The sequence below is a fragment of the Megachile rotundata genome, chromosome 9, assembly GCF_050947335.1.
Source record: "Megachile rotundata isolate GNS110a chromosome 9, iyMegRotu1, whole genome shotgun sequence".
NCBI classification, from domain to species: Eukaryota; Metazoa; Arthropoda; class Insecta; order Hymenoptera; family Megachilidae; genus Megachile; species Megachile rotundata.
The window spans coordinates 2,751,223-2,768,489 of NC_134991.1; the positions used below are offsets into that span (position 1 = coordinate 2,751,223).

At 31.1% G+C, this 17,267-nt stretch overlaps 1 protein-coding gene across 2 annotated transcripts in view; it reads left to right on the plus strand.

Annotated features, from left to right (window-relative positions):
• Positions 1-249: 249 nt before the first annotated feature.
• Positions 250-17,267, plus strand: part of LOC100880947 (uncharacterized) — a 54,992-nt gene continuing 37,974 nt past the window's right edge. Inside the window, exon 1 of one of the 2 annotated variants that reach the window (XM_076535287.1) lies at positions 250-764. In XM_076535287.1, the coding sequence (XP_076391402.1) occupies positions 713-764 (52 nt within the window). In that variant the 5' untranslated portion in view covers positions 250-712. Of the gene's footprint in view, positions 765-10,606; positions 11,635-17,267 lie in introns of those variants that run through there. The other variant, XM_076535288.1, reaches the window with a different exon arrangement.

Genomic DNA, 17,267 nt, shown 5'->3' on the forward strand with positions numbered 1-17,267 from the left:
GTTTCCGAGCGGGGGGCCGAAGCCACGTGTGTCTCTATCCCCCACGCAGAGGAGAGGTAAAAGAATCGGTGAGGGTGGCGTGGTCGCAGGTGGGAGAGCCAGGGAGAGCCAGGGAGAGCCGAGAGGTAGCCCGGAGGAGCAAGAACTCGATCGAGAGGAAGGAGGTTGGGTGTCGTAGGAGGCGGTGGGAGGAGGGAAGGAGGTGGGACCGTGTGGCGAGCGTGCGAGAGTGAGAGGACGAGGTGAGTAGTGAGTTCGTGGAGCCGAGTGAGTAACAGGGAGTCGCAACCGAGGACCCACTCAGTCACCACGAGATCGGCAAGCCGAATGGTCAACCGCGCCGGTTCTCCTGCTCGGTAGTTTGCGCACAATACTAAGGGATCAAAACAAGGACACGTTGTTCTTTCGTGTGTCAACCAACGTGTAAGTTGGCGGATGAGCTGCTTGAATCATCGTACGTTTCGACTTGTCGAAATCGCAAGAGGGATTTGCGAATCCGATTACACGATGTGGAGATTTTTGGTGCGCTGTTATGTCACATTGACATCAATCTGACGTGTTTGCATTCGATCGTATCGTTTGACAACCTGATATCCGTCTACCAATTTTGAGAACTGACTTTTCATCGGGGAAACATCGCGGAGAGACCGGAAGTGAGTGAGTGGATGCGAGCAAGAAGTCGAAGACTCTCCTGCAGGAGGACGAGGAAGAGATGATCGAGCTGCTGGTGGCCGGAGCGTTCGCCCTCGCCACACTAAGGCGGTGTGTGTACATTGCTAAATTATATCCACTTTCTCTCTAGCTTTTATCTTTCTTGTGCTATTTCTAAGAAGAAACTTTTTTCGCGGATACAAAATGAATCGTGACAGGAGCAAAGGTCGGTCTCGCGACGATACTCAGTCAAATTTTTATTCAGTTTACACTTTAAAGCGATACCAATTTGCTTCTACTTATTCGTTTCGATGTGTCTGCTAAATAAAAAACGGTCATTTATTCCTACCTAGGAGTCACTTGCAGGAAAGAACTAACGACAAGGTGTATCTAGCGACAAGTTTTGCCGTAATGTACATAATGATGCAGTGACACGTGAGGATTCCTCGCGATGTCTCAGCTACATTGTTTTTTTTTCTTATTTGCGCATAGCACGATTCTACAAATCATGGCTTAGGGTAAAAAAGGTCTTTAAACGTGAATAGAACGCGCTGCTACTTCAATTGTTTGCTATATTCAGAAATTAGAAAATTCCGTTAGTAATTGCTTCTTTTTTCTCCTCGGATACGATGGTTACGTTGTGTTTCGCCATAAACGTTCAGGTATTTGGTATTTTATGATCATTTCGTAAATATCGAGTTTTGTGCTAAATACAAGTAGCTTCTTGTGTATAATAGACAATTTAAATATGGAATTTAGTAAATATGTTGATTTTGTAAAAAATACTTCAATTCGATAAGACTAGATTTAGCAAGAAATGAATAGATAGTAACATTTTGCTTGGCTGAGCAATATTAGTTGTTTATCAAGAAATATTCTAATTTAATAAACTTAGCATTGAAAATGTAATCTGCAATAAGAAAAATAATTACTGGTTACAGTTAAAGAATATCTCACAGTAATGTTAATGCGATTCTTACACTCTTGATTGTCTCGCTCTTTTTGTGACTTACCATTACAATTTCATTCTATCCTTAACAGTTTTTCATTCAGCTCTTCACAGGTAAGACAGCCTTTGATCTTAACGGCGAGGACGACCAGACTTCTTAGATCATAATTATACGATAATTGTGTTGACTAAACGCAACCGTAGGATTGTTGATTGTTAAATTAACTTATGACGGCAGCCGCAAAACGTCTACTTTTCTATTCAAGGGAAAAAGTAAATTTTTGTCTTTCAATGAGAATAATTTGGTTTTTATTTACTTATTTGGATCAAACTTCTGGAGAAAGTCTGTTTCTTTGACGGACCACATTTATCGAATGTTACTACTCATCGAGTAACGTTGAACTAGAACAGCTGGATTAATCATTCTTCCTGGCAACGTATCACGATAGATGTGTTATCTATTACGTGAATCAAATAGATAATTGAATCATAATATTCTGCTTATGTGCCTCCTCTTCTAAAATTATTGACTACGTAATCTTAAGATAATCGATTTATTTAAAAAGATAATTCACGCAACTGATGATATAGATTGAGATAGGAACAAGTTTATTGTGTCACAAATTTGGGTCAAGTCCAAAATAACAGTTTCATTTCATAAGAGTTAAATACTACTCATTATGTACATTATATTATATATTTAAATACTAAGGGACAGTGTTCAATTTTATATATTGTGTATGTATTTGTGATGTATTCGGATCGATGGTTTTGCACTCCAAAATGAGCACCTGTAAAATTTAAGAAGGTGCTTATCTATAAGTATTTTGTGATTTAAAACATTCGATTCTTCTATATGTGGTACAGGTGTATAAATATATTGCAATTTATCTTGAATTTTATTTAAATTTAATATTATAAACAAATCTGAAGTATAGAGTTAGAAAGGTAGCTATTATGCGCGTAATGTATTATTAAGTATTTAATATAAATATACTTCGAATCTATTTCATATACTCAATTATTTGAAAATATACTTTCATCATTTGAAAGTGTTCAGTTAGATAAGAATATTTATGTAAATATGCAATTCTCCTGACATATTTTTTTTGCCAAGTTAATGGAAAGTGTTATTTTACTCTGCAAATTTTGTATCTACATTTAATACATTTCGAAAATTGTATAGTTAATTCAAATAGCATTTATTTCGCTTGAAAATTTATATTTGTTTAATTACCATAAGGCTTGTTAAAGAAATGGAAATATTTGAAATGAAATATTTCTTTGCGACAACAGATTATGTATATATCATATTTTTGTGCAAAGATAACCGATGCGGCCTCGCATGACAGTACTTCTGTTCGACTGAATACGATTAATACCTCATCGATCATTAATAAACGTTTGTAGAGGCAAATTAGTAAACCAGTGACTAAGCGTTAAACCGAATCAGCTCTCAAGCTTGATTTCTCTCGTGTTTATTTGGCTTCGGAAATGATGATCGGGAAGAACGATATCGACGTTTCTAACTTCGATATGTCTTTCGTTTAGTTGTCACCATATCGCACCCTTGCAAGAAAATAATAAACATAGATTAACTGGCCAATTACAGATTGCTATTCATTTCCCGCTTATTGAAATATTTCAAAAATATTGAAACACTGATTGATTTGTACCAAATTCGCGTAATTATAAACTGATTTATTATTAACCCTCGAATAGTAGAAGGCGAATAATAGGTCAAACATGGCTTAATAGTAAAATTTTTATGTGCATATTTTCGAAAAATATTTCTGTATTAAATTTCATCTTATATAATTAATTTTTTAATCATATAGTGACGAAGCCGAATCGTGATTCAGATTTTTGAAATATTTTAGACCACGAAAGAGATCTAAAAAATTTCAACTTATTATATCACTTTTCTTAAGTGGATTATGTATCTCATTTACATAGATAATAATATTAACTTTTTCCGTTTTTACAGGACTGTAACTGAAGGAAAATAATATTAAAAACTGGTTGTACATTTCTTTTTAAAAGTCAAAGTATTTTCTAATTGCACGGTTGTAAATTAGTCATCGTGGTTGAATCAAGCGAATCGTATAATTATTGCAGAGTTAGAAATTCAATCCGACGTATAAATCGATTAGGAATACATAAATTAACTACAGAGAGAAACGAGCCTCGAGAAACTGGTCCTTTGCGTTCCAAACAAATCCAAATCAAAATTTTAGTAAAATGATACGACATCTTAAATTTCTTAAGCGTTCTATCTTTCTACTTTTCTCAAGACGTGGTTCAAGAAAGGTGTTTTTGATTAGGGAATATCGTGGAACCTTTTATCATGACGGGTTGTAAAATGTCTCAAAATTCTTTACCTCAGACTTTGAATATCGATCAATTTGGTCGTTATACACAATTGTCTCAATTGTTTACAATTTTTTCACGTAAAACGAAATCGACAATTTCTTCATCATTTTATAATGGAGCTTTACATTCTCGATTTACAGTTTAGTATTCGATGATATTGCCTCATAGATGAAACATAATGATTTTAAATTTTGGAATCTATTCATCCAAACGTTATGTTAAAAATTAAGGACTTTAAAACACTGTATAGTTCACTTAAGTGTGGTAACTAAGCAATATTTATTATTTAGTAAAACACATATTGTGCTTAGGTTGCGTCCATTAAAAACGCCAGTAGGTCAATATTATTTTGACGACAAAGTTGCCGCTCCAAATATTCTCACGATCAAAGTGCAAATTTGTTGTCAAAATGTTTTCTTTCTCTTACCCAGTTTTTTGAAGGACACCAATATAATTTTATTTTTTTAGTCATCGCTAGCTTATTAAATTTTATTAAGTTAACGTTTAATCGAAATTTTACCGGAATCTAATTCAAATTCAAAGCAAATTATAATTGTCTACGAACTGTTTCCTATGACTAACATTCTTATGTATAAACCTTCTATATTGAGTCCTGTATAACTTTTGAAGCAGTCGTGTGAATTTCACAACTTACATTAATGTGTTTCTTTATAACTGGTAGTATAGTGCACGCCTCACAGTTCGCGAATAGAATCATACGATAATCGCTTATGTTAGTGGCGATCCATCGAAATACCTAATGGACGTTGTACGTTTGGACATTATATTCATTTATTAAATTTAATTTCTCTGATCTTTAAAATCGCGTAAAAATATGAATTGATTTGTGAAATATTCTTAATACCATTAAATATTTAATCTAACCAATACAAATTGCATTTTCCTATGCTTAAATGAATTATGTATCTGAATAACAATAGAAGAATCAGACTTTGAAACCCCTACTAATAGATTCCGATGCTCAAAATCGTTGTGTTTCGTCTATATTTATCGTATACTATGAGATAGTGCAAAAAATTTAAAAGGGAATGGTGCTTCAAAACGAAAAGCCGAATAATTAATTTCTGGGTTGCTGTTCTTGATCCATAAATAATTGAGCATTTTTTTTTGTACAAATTATTAAAAAAAGGTGGTTTTCCACTTTTTGGCTATAAATAATTATTAATTTTAAATTAAAACTAAATTATAAAAGTAAATAAACAATGGATACTACGTAATAGCTTATACAATGATTAACTTCGTCTCAAAGAAAATTAATACATATTTAGACAAAACTTTCTTAATAATTTTCGTAATTTGAAATAAAAAAAGATCTGACATTTTGACGGGTTCCATAAATCTATTGTTAAGTAATTAACACGGAGTGATTGAATTAGTATTACTCGTATTCTGGTAGTTTTCTTGCATTGATCAACTGGAAGTGTTTGACAGAACTGTAAAAATAAAGTTTGTTAATTGAAAGCTCTTACATATATACAGGCCACTAATTTATGTTTGCTATCTTGCATTAACTGAAGCTGATATTTTCTTTTGTATATTATGTAATTGCTTCTTATAATAGTCTTTAAATTTCCATAATTTTGTCAAATATCTACAATTTTTATCTCTTTTAAATAATTTAAGCAAGTTCCAAGAGATCCTAGTTGATAAAATTGCTCTAATGATCATATATTAATAGCAATGAACAGTATGGTATAAGAATGAATTGATCGATACGTGTTAGTAGTTGCGTATGTTTGTATTAATATTTTGAACATCCAAAGATAATTGATCATTCACGATATTATAGTTAGAAAAGTAACATTTTAAATAAGGTCCTAAATCAATAATCACTATGTGCACAATCGTTTAATAAGACGCCCCAGTAATTAATCACCTAATGTGTAATTATAATCGCAAATTAAAAAATAGTGCACAAATTTTCGATTCGTTTATTATAAAGTTCGTTTGTTATTATAAAGTAAAACTTTTTCCGGCCATTTTAAAGTCTACCAATTGCATTTTGAAATCGCATATTTTTATAGAAAGTGTAATAATTCGTAATAATTCGTTTAACATTGCGAGTACAAATAAATTATTCACAATATTTGACAGATCGTCCATGATTTATCTAATTTATTTCCAAACCATATTCTTTTGCAGTTCACCTTTGCTTGATAATATTGTATATTACATTTCTGATGCAATCTATAGGTAACTGACGCGGTAACTCGGATTCATATTTGTAGTACAGTTGAATTGTAAAATACATTCTAATTACAATTTACACGGTCAAAGGTTGCTATAATAAATACAAAATACGCTTAATCTTTCAATTTAATTTGTTTTAACATTACTGTTATAAATAATTAGATCTAATTCGTTCAACTGCTATGAAGAAATTATACATCAAGAAATTAATACTACATCTTACAATGATCATAATTTCAGTAGACTGTTACATTTAATATTATAATGATCAGAATTACATCAGAAATGCAAAGTTAATTAGGTATAAATTCAATATTCATTCCCTTAAAAACGGATGCACTGTTACCAAGACTACCTTTCTAATTAAAATTGATAACAGTTTGATGAACTTCCTTGTTTACTTAGACGAAATAAAATAATAAAACATCTTTTCTGTATCGTTAAACAACTACAATAATTTTTAAAAGATTTTATATTCTTCCGTATAATAGTACTAACCTTTTCTTTGCTAAGAGTAATCGTAGTCATTTAACATTAACACATTAAAATACTAAAAGTAATTATAACTTCTTACTGCACAGCATTTCTTTTAACTGGAAAATGACTATAGTCGTTCGTACAATTTCTAATTACTTAACAACTGTGTTCCAGCATAACATACTTCAATGTTTTCATTTTATTTTAATTACTTGATTCAATTATTTTCACAACTGTATAAATAAGAGAGCAGTATAAATGCAGCATCTTATTTTAAACGTCTTTATTTCAGCTAAGCATTTTTGAATATGTGGATATTTGTTACCGAGTGTAACGTAAATTTCCTTCGAGTAAAAACATCAAATATGTAAACTTGATATTGTATAAATTTGATGATTTGTGTATATATGTACATAAATTTTAATATTGAAAAATTTTGTATCTTTATTTTTAAATTAAAGATTTTAAAATATTTGAATTTTGGAATTTTTACAGATATTGTACAGCTTTTAGTTTCCCTTTCAAAGTATAAGGTTAGCAGTATATCTAAACTGGTACAGAACGTTGTAAGATGCTGAAAATTTTTAAAAGAAAGTGTGCAAATACAAATTCCCATGACTATATTCTCACCGCCACAAGACACTTTATATTGAAGATGTTTTAAAAAAGAAGTAAGCCAACGCAATATTTTGCTTTAAATTATATACTATTAACCTCATACTTTTGAAAAAGAACTCCGAAGGTTGTACATTTTCAACTTTATAAGTTTGTAAATTTAAAAACTTGTGTTGTTCACACAGCTAATATTTATGGACCTTAGGCTGCAGTGAATACATTGGAATGAGTTTCTTTCCTAACATGCTTCCAGTATTATTGTTTCTTGCTGAAACATAGCATTGTTGCTAGTGTACCAATATTTCATGTCCTAATATATTTATTGATAATATATGCTCATTAATCGTGGATGTACTAAAATATTGGTAGTATATATTTATCATATAATGGTCTTTATTGTATCTGTTGTATCGTTTTTTCATTTTATTGTTTTAATAAAATATTTGATACATATTGTTCACAACTGTCTATATAATAATAATAGTTTATCGCAACGAAATGGTTAAAATGTTACAAATAGATTCCTCCTTGTTTGGTTATTAAATTCGAAAATCTAGTTAAACTTACATCAAGCGTAAATACATTACAATAGCTTGAATTCATCGACTTTTTTTTCTTTCGCATTTCGTAATTATCTCATAGTGCCTCGCCCTTTTCGACCGCTATTCAAACAAATGTTCTCTAACAGTGCTCGGAGCAAAATAAAATGTCGCGATGGTTTGGCCGGTGCCATAGTATAAGTGGAATGTAAGATTTCCTCCATTACGAAATCAGGTATAAACTTCGGTGTATATTGTCTCAAAATCATGGATAAATTTAATATTTTCATTTCGAAAGTAAATTCTTGATAAATATGTATTTGCTGCAACAACAAAGGAGTAACTTTTGCCGTCACTATTGAATTTTTGTTCTTAATTATAATCATAATTATAAAATGTCTTAATGGTTTCGTACTTGATATTTATTTAGTAATATTAAAGAATTTGTTCTTTTTCGCATATTTCTAATACATATATATATATCAAGTTATCTAAACAATTGGATAACTTTTTAAATTATTTCTCAGAATAGTTACTTCATGCTATATTTTATGTGTACTTGAAAATAGTCACAAATTATGGTAACTCCGACCTTTTTCATAAATCCTTTTAGTATATTTAATAAGTAAAAGTGAGGTAATATTATTATGTAAATGTAGCCTTATAACTTACTTTATCAAATAATAACGAACCGGGTTTTTGTGCTATATAATGTTGGAGATTGGCAATATTCTTCTTACAACTACAAAATTGACATCCATGAGAAATTGAATTTATTACCTTACAAATTTCAATTTAATGCATAGAATTCATTAGTACGCTTTATGCTTGTATACATAAAACAGAGTATACAGCAATTTCGATTTATCTGATGTTTAGTAATGTTCGTTTACATTTCTATTTTGTGTTCTGATTATAATTTTAATAAAGTATTCAAGGAGCTAAGTTTACATGATATCTTTAATCATACTTGTTAGCATCGTTTTATGAAAGAAGTGTAAGATAACGTTTAGACATCTTTTATATCCCTGCATTCAAGAATTTAATTCTATTATTAAAATAGAACATGATATTAAAATAAGTTCTAAATCATTAGAGTAAACAAATTATAATCCGTATAATTTTTCTTACAAGTAAACCTACCCAAGTGTCACTCTCCGATTTTTATGAAATTTGGATATGTTATAGTACATGGAAAATTTGGGGACACGTATTTTTTTTTATCTGCGGTAAAACATATTTAGGGTATGAAACAACCCCCCAAAGTGTGAGGGTAAAATGGAAAAATTGCGATATTTTCGAGATCAGTGAAGCAATTTTGATGATTTTTGGTATGAAAGTATCTTTCGACAGAAGACAAAAATTGGCCTAGGTATGTTGGAAGTGAAGTGAAAATTAGGGGGTGAAGTACCCTAAAGCGATTAATTTCTCGCTGCAAAACACTCAGTTTTGAACTGATCGAAATAAAATCTATTAAAACTTCAAGAGGAAAGTTAATTAGGGAACACGTATTTTTTTTTTTTTTAATAGAAATGATTATTAATAGAATTCATTTTAATAGAAATGATCGTGTACTTTGAATAGATACACTATGTGCGGCTTGTACTCATCTGCATACTAACTTACTGAACCCGTGCAGTAACTACCTTCTAATGGAGTGTAACCTTAACATTTTCATTACAGTACCCATTGCCACTTGAACATTTTTTAAAATTAAATAATATATTTTCAGATTATATATATCGACAAATCGAAACTGGTATATACAATTACTCACTTGCTAAAATATGTAAGCAATATGATATCGTTAAATACCATTAAGACAATAATTTGTATATAAGTAATTACAATTGTAACAATTTCAAATATCATAATTTATAGCATGAAAGTAGTACATGATGTATTTTAATAGATACCAAATTTTAAATAATGAGATATTACTGATTACGATTTTTTCTTAAAATATACACTACCGCTTAAAAATTTAATTTTACCTGTTCAAATACAAGATGTTTGTAGAAGGAAATAAATTATATTGTAAATTATAACATTTTTCAAATTCGGAAATTATATGACAATTATCATTACATATATGATTATATTAGCAGTATATATGTACTTAATTTATGTATGTGCATCTCTTGAACATGACTCAGTGAAAATCAATTGATCATCAGTGAATAATCGTGGTATCAGTATATCAAGTGTATAATATTGCAATATAACTAATAGTTATTGATACAATTAGTGAAATAAATTAATCACTTATTCGATGTGTGAAAAATTCACTCCTTTATTTGATGGAATCGATCAAGATAAATAATAATTAGTTAGAATTGTTTAACCAGTAGATTAGTGTATTTCATACGATTTCTTTCTTATGATTCATTCATAATAGTCAACTGTAATATGATTATATATATACACATGTACACATGTTACATATTAGTAACCATACTGTGATATACAATTATACATAGTTACATGGGTAATAGTACAATAATTTTTACATTTCTGTACACTTTTACATTAATATAATTTTATATTGCAACATATTTGATAAATAGATTAATAATACTGAGCATAATTACATTGAATTATGCAGTAGCGAACTGAAACCTCAGTGCTTAATCTCTCACTGTTCGCTTGAAAATACGCGGTTATCTAGAAATTTAATTGAGTTTTTCACTTTAACAGTCTTATTTCGACAATTTTATATTACCACTTTTTGTCGTTTTAATAAGTTTTTTGCTGCGATGACACAAATTTTTTAATAATAAATGACGGTGATCAGCAGGAACGTGGTAAAGGAATTTGATATCATAGAAATTTAAAATGCTAAAAAGAAGACTTAACACCGTAACTATGAACAGAATACGTACACCATTTTTTTATTTTTCTGTTATCATTAATTTTTTGCAAATTACCTTTGTAAAACACACTGCATCCGGTAATTAAACTTGAGATTAAAGCAGTGCAGATTGCATGGTATTACTTGCAGTTTCAAATTGGCTGCACGGTGCGACACTGGCATATTTCACTGATTCGTCGCTAATTTGACGAAAAATTTATTGATTTTGCTATCAAGATCGCTGGAAATCAGCGTAAAAGTAATTCACTGAACAAGTCAATAATGTTTCTGTCGATTAAGATTTAGAAAGTGACGCTAGTAATGTGAGTATTTGTATTGGAATTGTCACCACATTATACAGATAACTAATGAATCAACAACACTTAATAGGTTAGGAAAATTAAATCCCTTTCATTTATTACTTTTGTCCATGATTTTTGGAAAATATGCAAGTGTGTGTCCGTGGCAACCTGTAGACGCCTCGTGTATTCTTCCTAGGATGAAGAAGCAGGCTATGGGTCCCTGATAGAGGCGTGCGCCGTGTTGATCCGGGACACACACTGACTGTTTACACGCGGTACCATCGCGGACCCCTTTTTTTCTCTTTTTTCTTGTGTTAGCTCCGAGCCGAGTCACAACACTAGTAAAGTTACAAAAGCCAAAGGCAAACAGATCCGGGGACGGGCCTTAACCGGTTTATCAAACACTCGTGTGGCCCGGAGGTGGTCTTGTACGTTGCTGAAAAGTGACGAAGACGAGAAGATCCCGTGGACGGAAACGGCGACGTCGATGTCGTCTTCCTGGACGACGCATGCGTAATGTGTACGTTTTCGCGACGAGGCGAGGAGAGGAAGTTCAGTGCTCTTGATGGCACACGAGACGAAACTGATCGTTCCCAGAGAGGTGGAGTGAAGCGGATGAAGGAGGAGTCAAACAGTGCCGAGGCAAACCTTCTTTTCTTTTGTCAGGTATAACTGGAGCCGCCGTAAAATGTACCATCCCTTTGCCTTGCTACTTTATTCAGGACAAGTAATTGTTCGATAATGTTGGCTCTAGGAATATCAATATTTATGCTGAAAATTGCTGAATCGTTATCTACAGCAAAAACATTGATTATTCAAACTAATGGGGTGGACGGGTGAAGAGATAAACTCGTTTTGCTAAGCAAATTTTTGCATAATCAGTTCGGGAGTATCAAATGTGAGGATTCATGAACAATAACGGCGGTCAGTACAGTGAAATATCGATCGATTGTTCTCTGAATAATCGTTTTCCAGTACGTGTCGTTTACTCATGTCGACCTAATTTCGAATCTTACGTTTTGTGCTTATGCTTGTCCCGTATTTATCGTTTAGTTCAGTCAGTTCCTACAAAAACGATAAATAACTGTTTCACTGCACATCAAAAAGTAAATTCGAATCGAACCGAAGAATTTCGACTTAGGTTAACCTTTAGTTCAAAATAAGTTCAAACCTTTTATAAGTATTTCGGAAAACGTAGAAAGTATTTTTAAGAATAATTCAACCTTGGCCAGTTCATTTGAAATTTGTATAAATACTGCGCCACCCTTCAGTTTCCTTCGATATACGATGTGCCATATTCGGCTTATAATAGTGATTTCAAGATTCGAAAACTACTTTTGCAAGATTTCATTCTTTCGAACAGCACAATACTAATATAACGTAACATTATTTGTATATAATTTTTTTTTCTTAAATATGTAAGATTAATTTGTTAAAATACCGTTTTTTTTTTTTTTTTGACAGGAGATATACAAAGTTAAACGGACTTTTAGAAATGGTATTTTCAATTTTAGTTATTTTAAGAGTTTAGTCAATGTACAATATTGAATGTAATCGATTGTTAATCTATAGATATACATTTTTTTCTCATTGCGCCCAATTTTTGTAACTACTGCGTTGAGTTTTTAAAATAAAATTCAATTATTAATTTGGTCAACAATTCCATTTGTTTTGGCCTTCTTCAAGCTTTTATTAAATCACGTTATAACATTATGCAACGACCAAGATAAATGCATATGTTGTGCAAACATTAATCATGATGATTAAAATTATAATACAATCTTAAAATTAATATATATCTTTTATATACACATATTACATTAGTTTATTAAACAATTTTCTGTTTTCAAATTTTAACATAACATATAAAGGATTGAATAAAGAAGAAAAAAGTAATTCGAATATGTCAATTATTAATTAATGCACACAATTCATACCAGACCTCTAATAATGTGATGAATACTAAACTGATTTCAAACATAAGAACATAGCTGAAAACCTAATACGTATGCATTTAACTACACATGTGAAATTGATCATAAGCCGTGTTTTGATTATGAGTATACATGTTTTATGATCAATAATTAAGTTTCGAAATAACTTTAATCATGTTTTGTGAGGTGAGTAATCAACGTGCAGTCATGATCGTTCAGGTTTTGGAAGGCAATCTAAAATAAATATTTGTATCGCATCCGTGTCTTTTATACCTTTATCTAGTGGAATGAAATATGTTTTCGCCATGTGCTCATCAATGTCATAATTTTTTTTCAACAAAAACGTATTAAACAATATTATCGTCATTCATAACCCTGTATCATAGATTACACTACTCTATTCTTATTCGTTCTTATACATTATCATAATTATATTCTACAAAATTAGAAAAATTGTTTAGGCTTTAATAGTTTTAACTTATTCTTGATTTTGAGCACTGTAGATTTTCCAACGCTCTTTTGCTGGTGTTCTTACGAGAATTATAGTCTGAGGACAAATACTTACAGAATTAATACGATTTCTTAAATTTCTTCCGGATACAAACTGTCTCAATCGTGTTTCCTGTTTTTGCTGTTCGCGAAAAAGTGGTTGTAGCGAAAATTTACAAGTCAGGGGTGAAAGTAACAAAGCAATTTCACCAACTGAAATTATACGCTGCATTCCAATCATCGAAATAGGGTCGCAAGAGAAAATCTTTCGAAATTACACCAAACGTAATTTGTCCTTGCATCGACCCCCTTCACTCGCACAGAAAACTATGTGAAATGACTAAAAACTCTGTTTCATGAACAATCGTAAAATCGTACACGAACGCATAAAGAATGTTTAGATTTTGATAATTATTCGCTTCTTTTCTAAGTCACTTTTATGGTAACCATAAAAAATATGGAGACCTAAAAGTGACTCGGACACGCATTTGGCTGAGGTTTCGGGTTCATCAAGGTTCACCAGACATATTATATGGGACGGACGGGCATTCCACCGTGAAATGAAAATATTATACCAGCCTCTGGACTGTTGAGCGACACTGGATACGCAGGTCATTATGACCATTTCTTTGCAGAGTTTCTGTTTTAAAATTACTTATTATAATAAAAAGAAAAATAAGAAAATAACATTACGTTAATAAGTTTAATAATACACTTTTGCCAAGTTTAAACGCAACTGTTGAAAATCAAGTATATTTTAAATGAAAGGAAGTCATTAACAATGATAATAATAATTACCTTATAAATAACAAATATTTGAAATTTGTGTTGCATATAAATATATTCCAATAGCTAAAAATTATCTTCTTTATGAAACAGTATAGTAAATTAGATTTCTTCTTCTTTTTCTGAGATTATATTATAATCTCCATTGAGCGTTTTTACGTACTGCACACATTTTTATTTAAAATTTTATTTCATTTTTATTTAGTATTATTGAATTTCATTAACCGATGATTAATTGAGATAAATGTTTCGCTACTGTTACAAGGAAAAAGGACGACATACGAAACCTCAGTGTCAGGAATTTACAAATTCGAAAGATACAATTCTTTATATACAAAGATTATAATTGTACATATAATTTTCGGTGTCATCGGACGTTACATTACATTAAATAAATCTAATTAACATTTAATTAAGCTTATTTTCTACTATTTTCGACTTTGGTATTTCACTTAATATTTTATAAACTTGCAGTGACATCAAGGATTTTCGTTGGCTTATTTTTCTCTCAGCAATTTTATACAAAATTGAAATTTGAAAATTTAGAAATTTAGGCACTTAAAAAACTGGCGAATCAAAAAGTGGCAATTAGAAAATTTAAGAATTTGAAAACTAATTTTTTGAGTATTGGAAAATACGGAATTTGATCTGAATATTTGTCAACTTCCTAATTTAGGAATGAGAAAATTTGGAAATGTAAGTTTGAGAAGCTGAACATTTTAATATATAAAAATTTCGATATCTGATAATTTTAGACTTTGAAAATTTGAAAAATTATGCTGTTAGAAATCTGAAAATTTTCAGGTTGCAACAATTTTTAATGTCGATGTTTAGATATTTGAGAAATTTTAGGATTCGAGAACTAGAAAATAGAGAAATTTATGAATTAAAAAATGGTGAAATTTGTGAATTTGATAGTTTGACAGTGAAATTTAGAAATTCACAATTCTGAAAATTAAGAATTTAGACGTTTAGTTTTCATTATTCAAAAATTTGTAAATTTGTAAATTTAAACATTTAGAAATTTGAGTTCCTGGAAGGGTCGACCATAACACTTCTATGTCGAATTACATTCGCAGAAGTTTCACATCAATTAGTTTAATTTTGACTAAGTTTGTGATGAATCTGACTCATTTGTCGCTAACAGTCACTAACAGAATTTAGCCATAAACTTCGAAATGAAGTAATTTACTAAACCATGTGATGAGTTTATACGTACATTAAAGTATAATAGCAAGATGTTGAGACGCTTAACACGTATCGGATCGTAATCGAAGTTCTCGTTCTTCGTTACACGTGATTCCTTATTCAATAAAAAACTTAGCTAGACGTATATACGTCGTTCGTACAGCCAGTCAGACGTCAGGCTTACTCTTTCGCCTCTGTCCTTTTCGCTCGCACATCGACTTTTTCGTTACTTCACATATAAAATTACTCAAGACGTGAGAGGCTGAACGTGGTAGGCGGTGGTCGACGTACACATCCAGTTGACAAGATATACGCAGGCGTAACGTACACATGTCGCCAGTATGTCATCGGTGTGTCGATTTTATCCACTTCTCGGGGTTACTTTTTCTGACAATTTGTTAATCGTGTGCTCACTTCGCCGGACGGTGAAACGACCACGAGTTGCTTTTGTACCTCTTCACAGGAGAGAATGAGTTAAGCTGGGTTCACGTTAGTAAATATCTACGCCGTTGTTTCATTTGGCACAAATTTCTGCTTATATTAACAGATGTATACCAATATGAATGATTGATTCTTATGACTGGCTGTCTTAAAGATATTAAAATGTTTCGCAGTTTAAAAGTATTTGCAAATACATAATAGTTTTAACAAATGGTTATTGTATTAATTTTAATTGATATTACTAAAAACCAGTATTTTCTTTTCCTAATTATACAAATATTTTGTTATAGTTTATAATAATAAGTAACAATAAAAATTTTTAACTATCGCAAGTTTTGTTACCCGATATAATAACTCTAAAAATTTGTTAATGTTAAAACTTTGCATACCTCAATGTAAAGAGAAAAACGTATTCATATTAACTACAAAAGACAAAACGTATTTTAGGTTTACATCTATAACTATTATTAAGTATTATTTAGTGCACACTTAAATTTTTACCAAGTAATACAAGAAACGTCAATTATAATGAAGATACTTTATGACAGAATGATTACCGCGTAATAAAAAACTGTTTCCGTTTTTAACGAACTTTAGAATTTCGAATTGTTACCAATTTTTCCGGGTAAATTGTGTGACGTAAGTTTTTACTAGTGTGGACCCGGCTTAAGAGACAGAATGGAGGAAACCGGGCTCGAGTATAAATTCAGTTCCTTCAGTTCTTGTCTGGTTTTCTGACGGGTTCGCTTGTCTGACTACCGGCTATCGGCCACTACGGTCCCAATCTCCTTCTGTCTCGTCAGATACGCTGACCATGTTGGAACGAGGGAGATCTCGAGTCATTGTTTCGAGATTTATGACGGAATCGATAAAATCAATTTGTCTGTTGGCTTATCAACACCCCTCGTGTATAAGTAATCCGTTGTATTTCGCAAAACCGTGAAATTGTGTGACTCTGTTCGCAACATCTGACAAGTTTCTGTGCATATTTCGACGTAAATCAGGTTGCGCCGATAGTGAAACTTTTAGAAAAGCGAAACAGATTGTTTGAATTGCATAAGATTTATATTGAAATACAGTTCATTTTCAGTGTATATTTTAATACTTTCAATTTGGAAGTTACAGACATTGTATTTTTCTGAAAAGACAGTTTTCGACATTTTTAATAATTTTCTGCAGTTTGTGTTTCGATTTTAACTATATCAGATGCAAACCATGTTGTTACACATATCTATTAATGTTTCAAACTTTCAAAGGGTTTGATATATTTCGTGCGTTCGTTATTTCATTTTTTATTGTGAAAAGTATGATGTTGTACTGTTATTTTATTTAACGTTAACACTTTCTTATATATATCAACACTGTTGAAACATGATACTAAAATTTGAAATTTTTTAAATAAATCAAGTTGGGATGCAAAGTAGTGAAAACTTATACTAAAAAAAGCAAGCTAATGCTTCA